The 16,646-nt window shown below is 40.4% G+C and overlaps 1 protein-coding gene across 6 annotated transcripts in view; it reads left to right on the top strand.

Annotated features, from left to right (window-relative positions):
• The first annotated feature begins 2,851 nt into the window (after nt 1-2,851).
• The window catches only part of trim36 (tripartite motif containing 36), a 29,140-nt gene continuing 15,345 nt past the window's right edge, over nt 2,852-16,646 (top strand). The window contains exons 1-4 of one of the 6 annotated variants that reach the window (XM_068311574.1): nt 2,852-3,405; nt 8,306-8,540; nt 11,603-11,632; nt 15,758-16,104. In XM_068311574.1, the coding sequence (XP_068167675.1) occupies nt 3,343-3,405; nt 8,306-8,540; nt 11,603-11,632; nt 15,758-16,104 (675 nt within the window). In that variant the 5' untranslated portion in view covers nt 2,852-3,342. Of the gene's footprint in view, nt 3,406-6,892; nt 7,018-8,305; nt 8,541-11,602; nt 11,669-14,752; nt 14,823-15,757; nt 16,105-16,646 lie in introns of those variants that run through there. The other 5 variants (XM_068311575.1, XM_068311576.1, XM_068311577.1 and 2 more) reach the window with 5 other exon arrangements.

The raw sequence follows: 16,646 nt of genomic DNA on the forward strand, positions 1-16,646 counted from the left end.
AAGTAAAGAAAAATGCCTTTTGTTGCAAAGCTTTTATTTTGTACTGTAAATCAAATTACATACCCAAAAAAATGATAATCCGACACTTTTAAGGCCCTTCATTAGAATTTCACCACTAGTACATCATATTTTCATGTGATTAAGTTTTAGAGAAATTCAATTTGAGAGGAGAATAATTGTTGTAGACTGAGTTAAAACATTACTGCTGAATAAACAGCTCAAATTAATGAAATTTTCTCCTGGTGCGATGTACGATGTCCTTTCGTTTGTCTTGGGCTGATTTAAATAATCAGCACTGGATGTTATTACAGGTAAAATTGAAGCTCAAAGGTAGACGTTGTAGGAATTAGATAACATCTGTCCCTGATATGTCTGTCCTGAACCAAACATGTCACATTCCCACATCTGTTTGGTCATGTCTCCCTATTCTTTACCCATTTGGGTGAAATCAGACGAAATCAAACTATATTCATTATGAAAAAGGAAGGTATGTCGTTAAAAAATTGTGGTGTATGACGACCACCGACAAGAGTGTCTGCAGAAAAGACCACGCTCCAATTTCCTTTCATGGTCGTCCCTGGGGCTCGATGACTCAGAGCTCTAATTTTAACTTCAAAGATGACAACTGGTCAGCAGTTTTTTCAGTTTGCCTCTCATTTTATGCCAGAATGGAGAGCTGTGCTTCACAGAAGCACAGTCTGATTATTGCTTATTTTCCTGAATAGGTCAGTAAATTAAAAAAAACTAAAAGCCTAGGGGGGAAGGAGAGTTTCATTGAACAGAGGCACAGATGCTAATAAACATAGAGTACCACCTGGGATCTGAATAGCAGAGTGTAAGAATTTGTAATATGGTAATCCAAACCAGACAAATACAGCCCAGTTCCACACAGATATCCACTCTGGTTGTGGATGGGATTAAATTTTACACAGCACTTGATTACACAATGTGAGATGTTTCACATTTAAAAAGTGTTGTTGTTTTTTTTTTTTCCAAATATACCGATAGAAACTCAAGAATACGTGTGATTGGCTCCATGTCAGTAAGACACAGAATATAGAATTAAAGAAACATTTTGGTAAAGTATTTAAAAAGAAGATTTCTATGATTCAAAAAACTAGAAAGGCTTGCAAATGAGTTGCTGTTATGTGAAAACAGCCGAAGCAACCAGATGCTCCCTCGGCAGCCGACTGCAGCTGTTTGGGTATTTTCTTCCTTTTGTTTTGGGTGTGGTTTTACTCCTCTGTTCAATGAGCATTGTACACCTGTGGCACCAAATGTAACCTTATATGACCATTCATTAGGAGAGACTGAACAGAAGGCAACACAGTAAAAAGATCAAAATAAATGACAACAGTACAAATAACATATAACAGAATGGAATACTGAATATGATATGTAATTGATAAACTTTGCCGCTGACATTACGGTCAAGTTCATTTTACAAATTGTGGGACAATAAAGGTCTATTATTATTATTAGAGGCACGTGACACTGAAGAATTTATTTTTCTTACCATTTAATCAAGATGTTTCCTGTATTTAGTTACACAACAAGTCCACAAGTACTTCATGTTCACTGGTTTGGATCATGTGGATCAATGAGTCACTTTGACCCCCGGGCCCTTGGGAGCAACAGCTGTTCTTCACTGTTGCTTAATGTCAATGACTTCTACTTAGGAGAACACATAAATCAATGTGTTCTATTGATTAGTCAAGCAATGCGAACTGTGGCTTAGTTGTGTGTCGTTTTAAGAAGCATTTTATGGAGCTAGTTTATTCCCTCATTCTGGGGGAAGATGAATTGGTGTGGACGTGTCATTTTAGTTGCTGGTCCTGAAGTGACTTGGAGTGTTAGGACCACAGGGCTCTTCGAGCGTCTATCGAAACGGTCATAAAATGCTGCAAGTAAGCAGCAAATCTTCCAGTGAGGAACCATTTTGTCATTGTCCTGTCTATAGCTGTTTAGGAATTTATAGATTGCAAATGGTTCATCAACTGTGCACGGAGGATGTGTTTTAAGGAGCTCCTGTTTGTTTTCCTGCTTTGTAGGATTGTACAAAACAACTTCACAAGATTTAAGGAATTTCCCCACATCTTTTAACACTACACCATAAACTTTTTAAAAATTCTTCTGTCAACCTTTTTTTTTTTTGCTTCATTAATTGTGTTACTTGAATCTGTGAGCAAAATCTGCTCCAGACAACCATTTTTCTATCAAGTGCTAATAAGTAAATAATGGAAATACACAAAAACATGGTAGACATTGTCATATTTAGCATTATCTTTCGGCACCAACACTTTGCCTAAAATTCAGGAGGTGACACTTAGAATTAAATTCATCCCTAACCTGGCAACCCAAGTTATTCTCTGAAGAGGTATTCATCAGTGGGCATCAATACGTACAAAAATAGGAAGTATCCTACTTTTGTGTTTGAAGACCTCCTCCACCTCCACAGAGAATACAGTTGTTCCAGAACAGTTGTTCCAGAATGGCACCATGCTGCCACAACACAGTGAAAACATCAGTGTTGGTGTGTTTGTTTGCTTTCCAAACAGGGATCAGCCGATCAGCTGCTTGTTGTGTCATTCACTCTTGACTCTGTTGGAACAACCCGCCTGTTTGTCCCCCTTTCCAATAGCACATATTCCACGGGGCTGGAATAAGTCTGCGTGAAGCCATGAGGCCATCCGGTGGCGTTGGACCAAGTGGTATGGCCGGAACAATTAAAAACGTGAGTTTGATCTGGTTTCACGTTCCGGCCCGGGGGCTTCTCCTCCCCCAATCCCTGCTCAACAAACACAAACACACAGATCTGAGGTCTGCTGTTATTCTGCAGTGAGCAGACATGAATCCTCATGAAGACACTCGTCTACCAGAGAGCAGGCCGTGAAGTGCGTCCCTTTGAGCTTCAGGTGGGCTTCATCCTCATTAATTCTAATGGTCTGTCCGCGGACCGACCTCACACTAACCGAGGGGACACGGAGCGCCCTGCCGGGGGAGACGTCGCCGCTGAGGGGTGTTGGGGACGAGGAGGGAGATGGTACAGTTTGCCAGGGCGGGGCTTCCCTTCCGATTGAATGAGGCAAACCCACAGACAGCCGGCTTCTCTCGGCCGCCGCATGTACCAGAGACGCCTCGGGAATGCATGATGGAGGAGGTCTGAGGAGCAGTTCTTCTCTCCTGACGCGTCTCACCTCCCCCCCGTGAAGCCGTGTGAAGCAGGAGATCCCGTGTCTTCACCCGCTGCACCCGCTTGTTTGGTTTCTTTTATCTCCCCCCCCCTTGCATTTTTATTATCATCGTTCGCTGCTCCCTCTACATCCATCACCACCTGCAGCCATGTCGGACTCCGAGGACATGACGGAGTTTGCCAGCATCGTGGAGCGGATCGAGCGAGGAGAGGTGGGTCTCATCCGGATGATGTACGACCCTCTGACAGCAGCGGCCGGGGGTCGGCCTGTAGCTGTCACTATCTATCTATCTATCTATCTATCTATCTATCTATCTATCTATCTATCTATCTATCTATCTATCTATCTATCTATCTATCTATCTATCTATCTATCTATCTATCTATCTATCTATCTATCTATCTATCTATCTATCTATCTATCTATCTATCTATCTATCTATCTATCTATCTATCTATCTATCTATCTATCTATCTGATGGGAGGATTGGTCTTGGGCTAAATTTTGGTGCAAATAAAAATAAAGGCACAGATCATATCTTTTTCACGTTATTGGGATATTAATGTAAAATTAATTAGAAAAAAAGCATATTTGGGGGTATTGCTTGTGTTGATGTGGATCTAAATAAGAATCCTGATTTAACTGGATGGTTGCTGCAAATCCAGGAACCTTATATTGCAGTTAAAGCTGAAGAGGTTGATTTTTAAATAGGGCTTCATTGGATTAAAGGGGACACTTTGGCCAATATATCCTTCCTAATAGAGTAAAAATTTCTGAGGTATTATGAGACTCTTGTCTGTTAATAAAATGATGTATACTCTATATACCATCCCATATATTTTGTATTGTATTCCATTCTGCCAGATTCTGTGTCATTGCTTCAGGCTTAGGTTCACCTATTTTTAGAATAAAAAACAAAAAAATCTTCTGAACATGAAGTGTTTAATTAGAGGCATCGGTGTTGGTAGTGCTGCAGGCAGATCAGAGACTCCAGTCAATACCGTATGTGGGACACTTGGCAGCAGCTGTGTGGTGATACGGGCACTGGGTTATTGAGGTGTGTATGTGTATGTGTCTGCATGGGGAGGGGGTCGTCACCCATCACGTTACAGATTGAGAGAACTAGTTGAAACACAATCATTCCTGCATGCACGATCTCTGGTGCTCACTCGTGCATGAACAGTCTGTGTTTCATATGTCCAATGTACAAAAAAGATTGTGCAGGCAACTGAAGTGGTTAATTTAGCTCGCTGATTTTTCAAAATGTAATGAGGCCTGTCTTCCACAAAGAGCAAAAAGGTTCACAGATATTTTTTAATGTCTAAATGCTGGGAAACAATAAGTCAGGTCTTATTCTTAACAAAAATAAATGCTTTACGATTGTGAGACATTCGTTGATGTTGGCTAACATCATATACAGATATTATGTTTCCTTGGGTTTCCTTTTTGATCACATTTTGTTGACCATCCACCCATCCATTTGGCAAAAAGCGAAAAGAACACATCACTGATGTTGTTAAACGCTATTACTTTGAATATGTTAAATGGATTTGGACTAAGTTTAAATGGTCTGTGAAAATAACCAACATAAATAAATTAAATAAACAAAAGCTTCCATATAATAGTTACTTATAACATTTTCCAGGCCTCATACTTCCTAGTGAAAAATTGAGAAACCCTTTGCTCATGACATTGATAACGATGCATCCACTTGGATCCTTAGGGGGTACCGTCCTGTCTCCTGTGTTTTATAGATATGGGATAAACATCTTTTGCCTCCAGTGACCGAGGGGTCCTCTGTGCTTTCTTGTAAGCACTTGCAGATGGAAAAGAGAATGACTCAGCAGAGTCAGTTTTAAATGACACCTCAAAAGCTTTTATACGGTCTTTGCTTGTTAACCAAATCACTGTAGAGCCGACATGATAGGGGCCCCCGGTGCACCATAAAATGAACTGCAGACCCACTGCAGCGATTAGTACCCCATAAATTCCCTTTAATAATGGGAGGGATGCTGACATTAGTACAGACTGTACATTGAAAAGAGGTTATATGTTATGCAGGCCACTGTAATAGCCAGTGCAACCTAAGGTGAAGCTTTTATACAGTGCCTTAGATTTAGTCCAAAGACTCTGAACACGTTAACAGTTCTCAGACTTCTTTAGCATGATTAGCAACATTACATGTGCAATATGAGAGGTTTTGTTCTAGATGTACATTGAAGTACAAGATATTTTTGGAGCCAAACAAAACTCTGATTATAACTGGATCACACTTCCCTTCATCCTGTTCTTCTGCCTCTGCATTATATAACCCATAGTGTACACACATTTGTTTTTTCTGTAGGTGTAATGGCCGAAATTCACTCCCACTTGAGTTCTACCTTTTTAAATGGCCTCATCTCATCAATTTTCATTTCTCAATAGGAGTTGCACAGTAAAAAGTGTTTTAGTGCCTGGTGTTATAGCATAACAGTGCATCAACACCTTTATAAAACTGGCCCCACAATTCAGGAGATGTGCAAAACCTAAAGACGACAACAAGGCCGTGTTCAGTTATAGTGACAGTGCCCCCCACTGGCAGTAAGAATGTTAGTACGATTTTATGCTTTGATGAAGCTCTCAGTCATAAATCATCATGTACTGTAAATCAACATTGGGTTTACGTCGAGGTTTTGGCACTGTCTCTGCTCCATGCTCTGCAACATGATCTATAATAAGTAGGTGTTCTGTTGGGCCGCACTGTGGGAAAAAGGAAATTATTGTTAAATACATTATATGTGCGCAAATGGAAGAAAATTCAGTGGGGTCAGCGGATTTACACTTTCATCAGCATGGGGCAACAAGGGTATATTCAGTGCTGCTGTGGCTTTAATTCTATACTGTTGTGACCATTCTTTATTACTGCTTTTACTTCAGTAAAATATCTGAATACTTCCCCTCCTAATCTGATGGAAAAGGGAAGAAGATTGGACCAAAGCATTTGAAAGCACATGCTTGTCATCAGCAGTTCATAAGTTTATAAAATAAAAAATAAAAAAAATGTTTTCATGATGGTCAATCAGTTTATCCTCATGGCTATAACTTATTACCTTTCACAGTTCACATCCATGTAAACAAAGCTAGATTTACATTATCTCAGCTACATGGTGACAGCGCTGTGTCTCCATGACCTGGCCCATATTGACTCACGCTTTAACAAACCAGCATTGAGTGGGTCAGTAGAATTATGCATAGCGACAGAACATATCGATTTACCCACGCTGTGCATTTTTATTCCCATTGACCTGTTGTTAGTTTTAATTAATTTGTTCCTGAATTCATTTGTTCCACCTAAAAAAAAAAGAAAAAAAGAATCACCTCCTCCTTGGCTGAAGATTGACTTTTCCATAAAGTTTCATCAAAGTCCGTCAACAACATTTGCAGATGTTTTGTAAAGAAACAAACATTGGGTTTACCGTGCTGTCACCTCCTTTCATTCTCAACGGGCGAGGTGTTAAGATTACGACGTGCCTGAAGGCAGCAGCGGTTCCCATGGAAACCCAACCCCCCCCCACCCCTCCTCTCGTTCCCACGTTCACACAGCCCCCCTCCCCCCCTCTCCTCCGCGTGCGCGCGCCGCAGCAGAGCGCGAGCTGCTGATTCACCACGACTCCCTCCGTGACGTCACTCTATTTAAATTCATCCAGTCGTTGCTGTCGGCATCTTTCGCCTGCGTCCCAGAAGTTGAACCAACCCCCCCTAAAACCACCGGATTAAGTTTGGTCTACTCTCATAGTTTCTCCCCATCATGTCTGCAGAGATGCGACGTGGAAGCAAAGCGGGGGTAAGTGAGATAATAAAACGCTTTTTGACTGGTCGCTGTTCAACAGCCCGCAGCTTCTTCTCTGCGCAAACGAGATAGACGTGTAAAAACAAAAGTTCACCACTATTGGAAAAACGACGAGCTGTCAAGTCACGGTTTGGGTTTTATGAAACGTACCGAAATGAACAACGTGGAGAGAATACTGCTCGTCTTGTTTCTGTTTAAACTTCCTCTTAACCTTCGGGACATTGCCTTTATTCACATGGAGATGCACTTTGTTTCGAGTGTTTGCTCAGGCAGGAGGAGGGAGATTGTTTGTCGTAACACGTGAAACGAGTCGACTAATCAAGAGGTTTTCAGTCTCCAACCTGCAGAACCGTTCCTGGCCTCTTGTCTATGTCCAAACGTGAGCTTGCTGGAAACGGTTTTCTTCTATATTTAGCCGAGTTTAATCCTTTGTTATGTAATGCATGGGAAGCAGGATGATAAGGTGACATTATATGAGATAAATAATTACCTGCCCACTGAAGCCCAGTGTCTCACCCCACTGACACAGCAAAACACAGTAGTCACAGTCCAGAGGGCAGACAATGGGCTTAATTTGGCTGCATCTGAAATGTCTTATAATAGAAGAGAATGGGTTATTGTTTCTTGACGGCTGCATCCTTTCTGAAGATCTCATTTTTAGGTCCTCAGTTGGCCCTGAGAAAAATCTGTTCTGGGTCACCAACACCATCAATACTTGTTTGCTATTATGGATGTTTGATTATCTACTCCAGCTGACTCCACATTAATGCCTGTGGTTGATTTGGGGTAACCCAGTTCAAATCCATGTTTTTAACGATGGGAGGAAGCTGGAGAACATTCACACTCCATAATAAATATCGACGACAAATTAAGTCAAATAGCCAATGTTTTTGCATAAAGAATAAAATCAACAAAAATGACACCAGAGCTTCTAACTTGATGTTCCCAGTGGGTAAGAAAGTAAAATATTAAGTAGATTAAATATATTTGAAGAACATGTGCAGAATATATGTATGCATGTTGAAAATGTTCGTAAAAATGTGAAATAATCTGACATAAATTTCAGCATTGACTCATCTTAATTCTTTCTCTTACAAGTAATCTGTAATACTAACACCTGTTGATACTACTTATTGCAAATCCACTCGGTACGTCATATTTAAGCATGGATATCTGTATTTAAGACAGTCATGCTTTTTTGTGGGGTCCCTAAACTGCCAGTTTGTCAACCATTCAAATACCATTGCTGATGCTGATGGCAGTTTTTGGTAATCATGACCAGGTCCCGATCAAGAATATTGAGAGGGAGCTGATCTGCCCGATCTGTAAGGAGCTCTTCACCCACCCGCTGATTCTGCCGTGCCAGCACAGCATCTGCCACAAATGTGTCAGGGACCTGCTGATGCTGAACCATGAGGACTCGTTCGATGCTGGTTCTGAGTGCTCCCTGCCAGGCAGCCCCAGGTCCCGGGTGCCGTCCCCCTCCATGGAGAGGCTTGACAGGCTCGTGAGATCAGGTGCGTCCCAGAGTAACAAAACCTTTCTCTAGAATGAAAAGATGTGTTCTTCTGGGGTTTTTGTCATTTACAGCTCTGACAGATGCATGTCATCCAGTCAGACTCAAAAGGTGAATTGATATTTGAGGTAGTGGAAGCTAATGATCAGGTTGATCAGGTTGCACAGGAAATATTTACTATACATACAAGGCTATTTACAGATGGCAGTATGAGGTGGAATAAGAATAATGCCAACTTCCTGATGTTTTGTCTTTGTCCTAAGTCCTGTAACCTGAGTTTATGGTTCAGCTTTTGACTGCATTCAACAGGTTTGAGATCTATGTCCATAGAGAAGAAAAAAAGGCTTGTTAATGTCTGAAATGAGGATGTTCAGAAACTGAAGAGCATGTTCAATTACTCAACAAAGATGTGAAGAGGGTCTCATTACCTGTAACCAAATCATTGGCCAATGCAAATTTTAAGGTTGAGCAAGCAAAATTGTATGACGTCCCTTATTCGATGCTGTGCAGACATGCCCTCTCTTCCTCTTCTTGCCCCAGACGAACAAGAGCTGGCATGAAAATGATTTAATTTTAAACACATTAAACACTTTTACAAGCTTTATTATGAGACAGCAGAGGAACTTCACAAGCTTTTGCTCTCCAGCAACATAAAAGCAATGCTGACAAGTTCTGAAGTCCTAATTGTATTCACCATCTGTCTCTAATGGCACAGGGGCATTTAACACCCCCTTCAATCACGTAAGGACTCGACATTCTTTTGAGAATGTTTCAGGAACAGTGAAGCTATCGTTTTCACTCCACTCTAATCAGATAAGTGCATGTTTTGTACATGAGTGAACAAAGTACAAATCCGTTTGTCCATTTAGAGCTGGTTAAACTCTTAAAACCAAGTAAAAGAAAGAGGGAGGGGGTTCTGGGAACTAACTTGTCACAACGTTTTTATGTTTTTCTGCTAAATGTGTGGCACTGCAGCAGCCAAGCTCATGCAGCTCAATGTCTAAGCCTTAAACAGCAAGGTGAGACAAAAAGCTGCTGTTCTGTGTAAGGAGAGCTCTGGATTTCGGGCAGCTTCTATAATGGTGTAACTATTTGCACTCTGGGTAACCTGTTCACTCAAGCTTTTATTCGAGTGCTTACCTGATAAGTAAAAAAAGTTTGCATTACAAAACAGCAGGCCTATTTATGAAATAGCACAGAGTATTCAAATTGAAATGGGTGCACTGATGGCAAATGAGACCATCAGGTCTTTGCGTTCACACAGCCATGAAATAATGTCTCCATGCCACATTAAAGCAAGAGATCTGAGTTGAGGCCCTTCGTCTGGGTGGTGAGAGCAGGATGTTCTTACGCTACATGTCAATTATATTAAATATTTGTCTACATCTTCAAACTGTGGAAGCTATGTAGTGTAATGTGCACTGTGTGCCATTCAAATGTGAAGATTTGAAAGTTCACATTGGGTTTAGAAAAGTCTCATATCTGCATAACATTTATCCTAAGAACGTCTTGAGTAATGGACCCGACTACAAACTGCCACGTTCTCAGTATAGCACGAGAGACTCAGACCTACAGTAAGGTAGAAAACAGTTGAACCTTTCATGCTTAAAAATTACTGGGACCAGGTTCTGTAAACACAGCCCCCTGCTTCTTCTTGGACCCTCCCTCCCTCCATTACAACCTGAATTTGTTCTTCGCCTGCAGGTCTGCATCTGTTGATGCAGAAAATAATCAAATCCTGCTTTTGAGTAAATTTCATGCCTTTATGATGAAGGCTGCTCTTTCAACAAGCACAGCCTTATTTCTGTATTCTCAATTTGATTGATTGCAAATAAAGCAGGATTTTCAAGTTCACGCCATCCATGGGGATCATTCCCAGCGTTTACACAAGTGGAACTCCCTTCAGCATTACACGATAATGTTGTCTGACTAATCAACAGATTACAAAACACAAATTCTGTTAGAATATTTCGGAATTCTCTGCCTTGTGAGCATATTAGAACAACTGAGTAAGTTGGCCAACCAGCCTCAACACAGATCAGGTCATTGGTGGCCATGGTGACGCAACCTTCCTTTAGGGAATGAACGAGGGATTAGGTGAAGGGAGTGAAAGAAAAGACTTAAGGCTATATTTATCAGCGTGCAGCTAGGACATGCCCGCTGTTCTTGGACTGAGGAAGGCTTCATCACCATTTTCCTCTCCACTTCATTTAATTTTATGTTCTCGGGACTCAAATAGCATTCATCTTCAGCAGCACTCTTGACTAGGACACTCTAAAGTTGTGCTGCGTAATTGTGTAGAAACAACTTTGTGAAGAAATAGTTTGGGGAACATTTTCATTTTCTTGCCAACATTTCAAATGTTACACTAGTAGACAGCTTGGGATGGTTTTCTGTTCAAAGCCGGTGAAGCTGTCTGTTCTGTTAAATTGCCTTAAATATGGTCTTGGTGGCCACTTGAAAGAGATCCTGATTATAAACTGATGTTAAACCTCCTTATCGAATTGGGAAGATGTCAAAAATGTTTAGTACACTGTTTTCTACTTAAATCTTAAGTTCAGCAGTCACGCATGTGTTTATTTTTCTTACAGCTGTTTCTATGCGTTTTCTGTCTTCATGCTTATTTACACTAAGTGTCCTGTGTTTAGCTTTATATTTGGTACACAGATATAACTCAAATTTTCAGCAAATAAAAAAAGTACCTGCGCTACCAAAATATCCCATTTTATAGTTTCATTCAATAATATGAAGAAGAGCAGAACATGATAGATGCATAGATCCATACTTATGTACCACCAGAATGTATCGCCTCCGTCAATGAACTTGGATAAAGATGGGAAATAAATGTTCTCCAGAGTTGTTGTATGTATGCACAGCTTAAAGGTTTGTGTTTTACTCCGAGCCACATTTTTTTTTGTCCTTTTTGGTTTATTTTTGAGTTGCCTTTGTTCCTGTTATGTCATAATGTTAAAAACAAAAACTACCTTCACACTTCATTTCACATTATGTACTGTTTCATTTTTATTGTTGATCTCACCTCACTTCTCTGTTCATTGCTTGCAGCCACAGTGCGAAGGTCGTTTGGAAGTCGAGGTAGACGTGGGCTCCGTGTTTTGACTAGCTGTAGTAGTGAGTACAGTGTTATATAGAACCCCTGTGAAACCCTAAAATACCTCCAGTACCTACCTTTCCTCTACTGTAGCCCTGTCAACATAACCATACAAACTCACACCACTCGTTATAAATATTCTTTGGACAGTTCTTTTTAAAACGTAATGTATGTGATTGTTTTGTCTAAATACATAAGTATTTAAAGGCAGGGGGTCTAAAAATGTTCAGAGAGTAATATGAAGCATTTCAATCAATAAAAGGCAGATACAGAAGACTTTGAAAGATGTTGCTAAGAAAAGACTAAATTTTTATAATTTTACAATGTATTTAATTTGCATAAAAGGAAAAATTAGGAAAAAGGAACAGTTTAAAATCAAAATTGAAGTGACATAAAAAAAAAGAAATTTGGGAGAAGGCGGTAAGGATATTCCTGTGTGTGTGTGTGACAGTATGTACTCTCGATAAGCTTAGAATTCATTTTGTACAATGTGGTGGCAAGTAAAGCTGCTTTGAGCTGAGTACAGTGAGTCTTGTTGTACACACACACAGAGGGAAAAACCTAATTCAGTGGTACCTCTTCTTACGAATGTCTACATACGAAATGTTTTACTTATGAAACGCCTCAACAGGAAAATATTGCCTCTAGTTACGAAAGAAATTTCAAGTTAAAGGTAAAAATAGTCTGGGCTTCTACTCGCAGCTCCCACAGGTTCCTGAACGCAACATTCTTATAGCTGCTCTGCCATTGGCTGTTATCTAGCATCCTGGCATCCCATTGGCTAAGAGGGACCTCTGTGTGTAGATGGGTGTCTACGCAGCGTCCTCGTCATTTGGTCCTCGACCCGTGAGGTGTTCTGATAGTTTTACGCAAATATGCAGTGTTAACTTTTTGAGTATTCGCTATGGACCCCAAGAAAGTGTCGGAGAAAAGAGGAAAAGGAAAGCATGAAAAAGAGATGCGTTTGGTTGGTCTTGCCAAAGAATATGGCAGTAATGCATCTACAATCGCCACGTTATTAAAACAAAAGGAAGTTTAAGGAGTTTAAGGCATCATGTGGGTGGTTGGAGAAATTCAAAAGGAGGACTGGAATTCACTGTTGTTCGGCATCGTGAGGCAGGAGCGCATGAACCAAAGAGGGTAAAAAAACAATGAGGACAGCAGTTAAAAGGTAAATGACCATCATTTTTATTCTTTGTTTTTTACATTATGCACAACTTTCATTTATTGTGTAATAATATAATTGTAACGTGTATTTGTTACATGTTTTGATGCATTTTTATGCTTTATAAAACATGTCTGAATTTTGGGGGGCTTGGGGCATTTGCATGGAAAACGCGTCTCTACTTATGAAGTTTTCTACTTACGAAATGTCTTCCAGAACCAATTAATTTCGTAAGTAGAGGTACCACTGTATATTGAGTCTTGCTTAAATTCTTAATGGCTTTGGCTGAATGCTAAGCGCGTGCCTTTAGGATAATGTTTATCCTTCATTTAACAATCATTAGTGTTCAAGAAACCATGGAAGAACACAGACCTGTATCAGAATACCTCTAATAATTTCACCCCCATGAAATGAGAAATGTCAGATTAGTTGCCACAAGACTGAGTACTATCATTATTTGCCAACTTATTTTACATGCTCTGTATATGTTTTTAAATATGAAAAAGAAAAGTATGCTCTATTTATCCCCTTGGGGAAATTGCTTTTTTCCCCCCGTTCATGGCTAGTATATATTTTTGTGTGTACAGGCCCCTGAAACAAACACACACAGAAGAAGCCTGTATGCATGCAAATTATGCGTACAGGCCAAAGTATGCGTGCAATGGGAGGCAGGGTGACGGGCAACTCCTTTGTGGTGTGCCCCAATTGAGCAGCTTGTAGGGGGGGCCCTGCCTTGCTTAAGGGCACCTTGGCAGTGCTCAGGAGGTGAACTGACACCTCCCACTGCCAGCTCACACTCTGAAAGTTTTGGCCCTTGCGGGTCTTGAACCGGCGACTTCCAGTCCCCAGCCCAAGACCTGGTGGCATGAGCTACTGCAGCTCCTCAAATATGAATAATTTTTAGAAATAGGCTTTGTCTACTAATCCCTGCGAAGACCACAGTTACCTGTAAATCAAATGGAACAGAAGAGAAAAACTGGATGCTGTGAAGATGATTTCTTCACAGTATTCTAATTTTTTGAAATCCTGTTTTCATGGGTTTTATGAGCTGGAAGCCAAAATTATGTAAAAATAAACAAATACCTGAAATTGTTTAAATTGTTGGCCATGAATCTATAATATATGAAAGTTTAACTTTCTGAATGGAATTATGGAAATTAAACAACTTTTTCACGACATTCAAATTTTTTGGAAAGGGTCTGTATATACAGTATGCTCCTGTTTAACTTTTTTAATTTAAATCTGCAAACACTCACATTTCTAGTGAAATGCCTTCACTTTCATGACTAGTTAGGTTGAAAGCATTCATTTGAAGCATCAGACTGTGTATATATTATGTTGGAGAGAAAAAACAACCTTTTTATCTTTACAATTACTCATTAGTTTTTCCAGATCCAAAATTCAAAACCACACGTAAAATTTGCTGCAGCCATCATCCGTCTGCTCCGTGTTGGCACCTTACCAGAGAACTAGAGTCCGCACATGTATTAGTTCAGCTGATGAGACGCATACATGATGCAAAGCCTTCACACGACCATTGACTGGATTTGAAGGTCAGATTTCTCCTCGCATCCAGTGACCATTTCATCTTCATCACTATCAGTTGACATTTCCCATCATATTGTCACACACTCATTGTCAAGATCAGTTGGACTCTGGTAAGAAAGGTAAAAGATATGTGGTAGCGAGGCTCTCTAGTGCAGGTAGTTGTCACATCAGATAAATGTAATTTTCAGATGTTAAAATGAACTTCAGCTAAACTGACTTCACATAGCATGCACATAGCTGCACATACCATCTCACATAGTTTGCTTTTATGCCACTGCTTTCTCCCCCAGCTGTTACTCATTTATGCAAAAAAGCTATGTTGGAATCATTTTGCTGCACATTATGTAGCTTACCTGAGGAGTGTTTGATTTAATTTCCAGGTCCTCGGAAGCGAAGTGGAAATTCTGGCTTGCAAACTGAGATAAATCCAGCACTCCTTGTTTCCCCTGTCCCCCAAAAACGTGAAGCAATATTTTTGTCTTTTTCTGTAATTTCAGTTTGCTTGCTGTTTTGTGTGTTGAGTGTTTTGCAGTCCGCGTTGCTTGCTTCTGTAATGAGACCTTCTGTAAAAGTTGTTTGTCCTTTGCATCCTTGTTATGATGCTGCTGCATCACTAACAAGCACAACATTGTGAGAAACTCTGGAAAGCGTCATTGCTTTCAGAGGAATTGTGTTGATTTTGGTGTTGATGCATTGAACTGGACATATGTAATAAAAGTTCCATTGTAAGACTTTTCTATTCATTCCTCTACTTCACACACTGGTGTTCAGCTACATCGCTGGACTTGGTGAATGTGTCATATTTGATTTTTTTGATAACTTGTGTGAAATGTCATCACTTCTGTTTTGTCCAGATCATCATGAGCACTTAAATACTCCTCAGTCCTGTGGTAAATGTTAAGTGACATTATACAAAGAGCTATGAACTTCAAGGATCCCTTTTGAACTATTCGTGTTGTCCATCTCCTTATACTTTAATTTGCCCCAGTACATTTGGCAAGTCTTTCTCCCTGGAATTATTTCCCTGTATGGCCACTGCTTGATAAATTGCCTGCATTGTGTAAGATCCATGTCTTTATGGAGCCGTGGTCAATATGGAAAGGGAGACATATTAGGCCCCTTTTGTGACTCCATTATCAAATGTCAAAGGCATTTTTGCCCTAAGATCATTCTTGGCAAGCCATGTAGATGATGTAATACTGCTTTTGTGAAGACTGGCCTGAGATATGTTGAGCACAAAGGGGGAATTTACATTTTAAAGCCCTTATTTGACTCCCTTGGAAATAATGTCGGGCTTCAGAATCGAGCCTCAGACAAGATTGGAAACTGGATGATCCATTAATTTGAGTCCTTATTACAAGCAATCATTTCTTACCCATCCTGTGCTCTCCTCCAGGCTCCATTTCCTCCCCAGGATGGCGCAGAGGGTCTGTAACTCCCCGGGTCACCACCATTCCGTGCCCTGGCTGCCAACATGACATCGACCTCGGTGAGCGTGGAATCAGTATGCTGTTCCGCAACTTCACCCTGGAGAGTATCGTGGAGCGCTACCGCCAGGCCGCCCGCGCTGCTGTGGCAATCATGTGCAACATCTGTAAGCCTCTGCAGCAGCAGGAGGCGACAAAGAGTTGTATGGACTGCAAAGCTAGTTACTGTAATGAGTGCTTCAAACTGCACCACCCCTGGGGAACACCCAAAGCCCAGCATGAGTACGTTGGTCCCACCACAAATTTCAAACCAAAGGCAAGTACAGCCACTCCATTAAATCTAAGATGTAATGTACAGTACTTTATTAATCCCCAGTGGGAAATTTTTTTTTACACTCGATATACTAAACATGTATACAGGCTGGAACACACAGAACCAAGTAAAAAAAAAAAGACTGCAGTTATGTCTTCATAAATTTGCTTCAAATAGTTAAAAGTAGTAAGTAATAGAGTAGGATGAAGATATTAGACTAACAGAAGCAGCTAGAAATATGTTCTGATTGGTCATCTCAACTTGAATCACATAACAAACATCATTTTGTCATAATCTGATTCTTTATTTGCTCTTCTTTCTGACTGATCATAGAATAGTCATGATTTAATGTTAGAGTTGATGGCTTTATTGGTGTATTACATTGCCCCCCTCCCCCCATTTGTTATTCAAAATGCTTTATCAGATAAACTCTGAGGAACTTGTCGGTTAAAAAGGCTGATTTTAGGTTCTATTCCCAGACACTGGAGGACATAGCACACAGAGGGCGGTATTGATGGTTTGTTTAGTTTGTCTTCCTGGTCCAG

This window comes from Antennarius striatus, chromosome 3 (assembly GCF_040054535.1).
Source record: "Antennarius striatus isolate MH-2024 chromosome 3, ASM4005453v1, whole genome shotgun sequence".
Lineage (NCBI taxonomy): Eukaryota > Metazoa > Chordata > Actinopteri > Lophiiformes > Antennariidae > Antennarius > Antennarius striatus.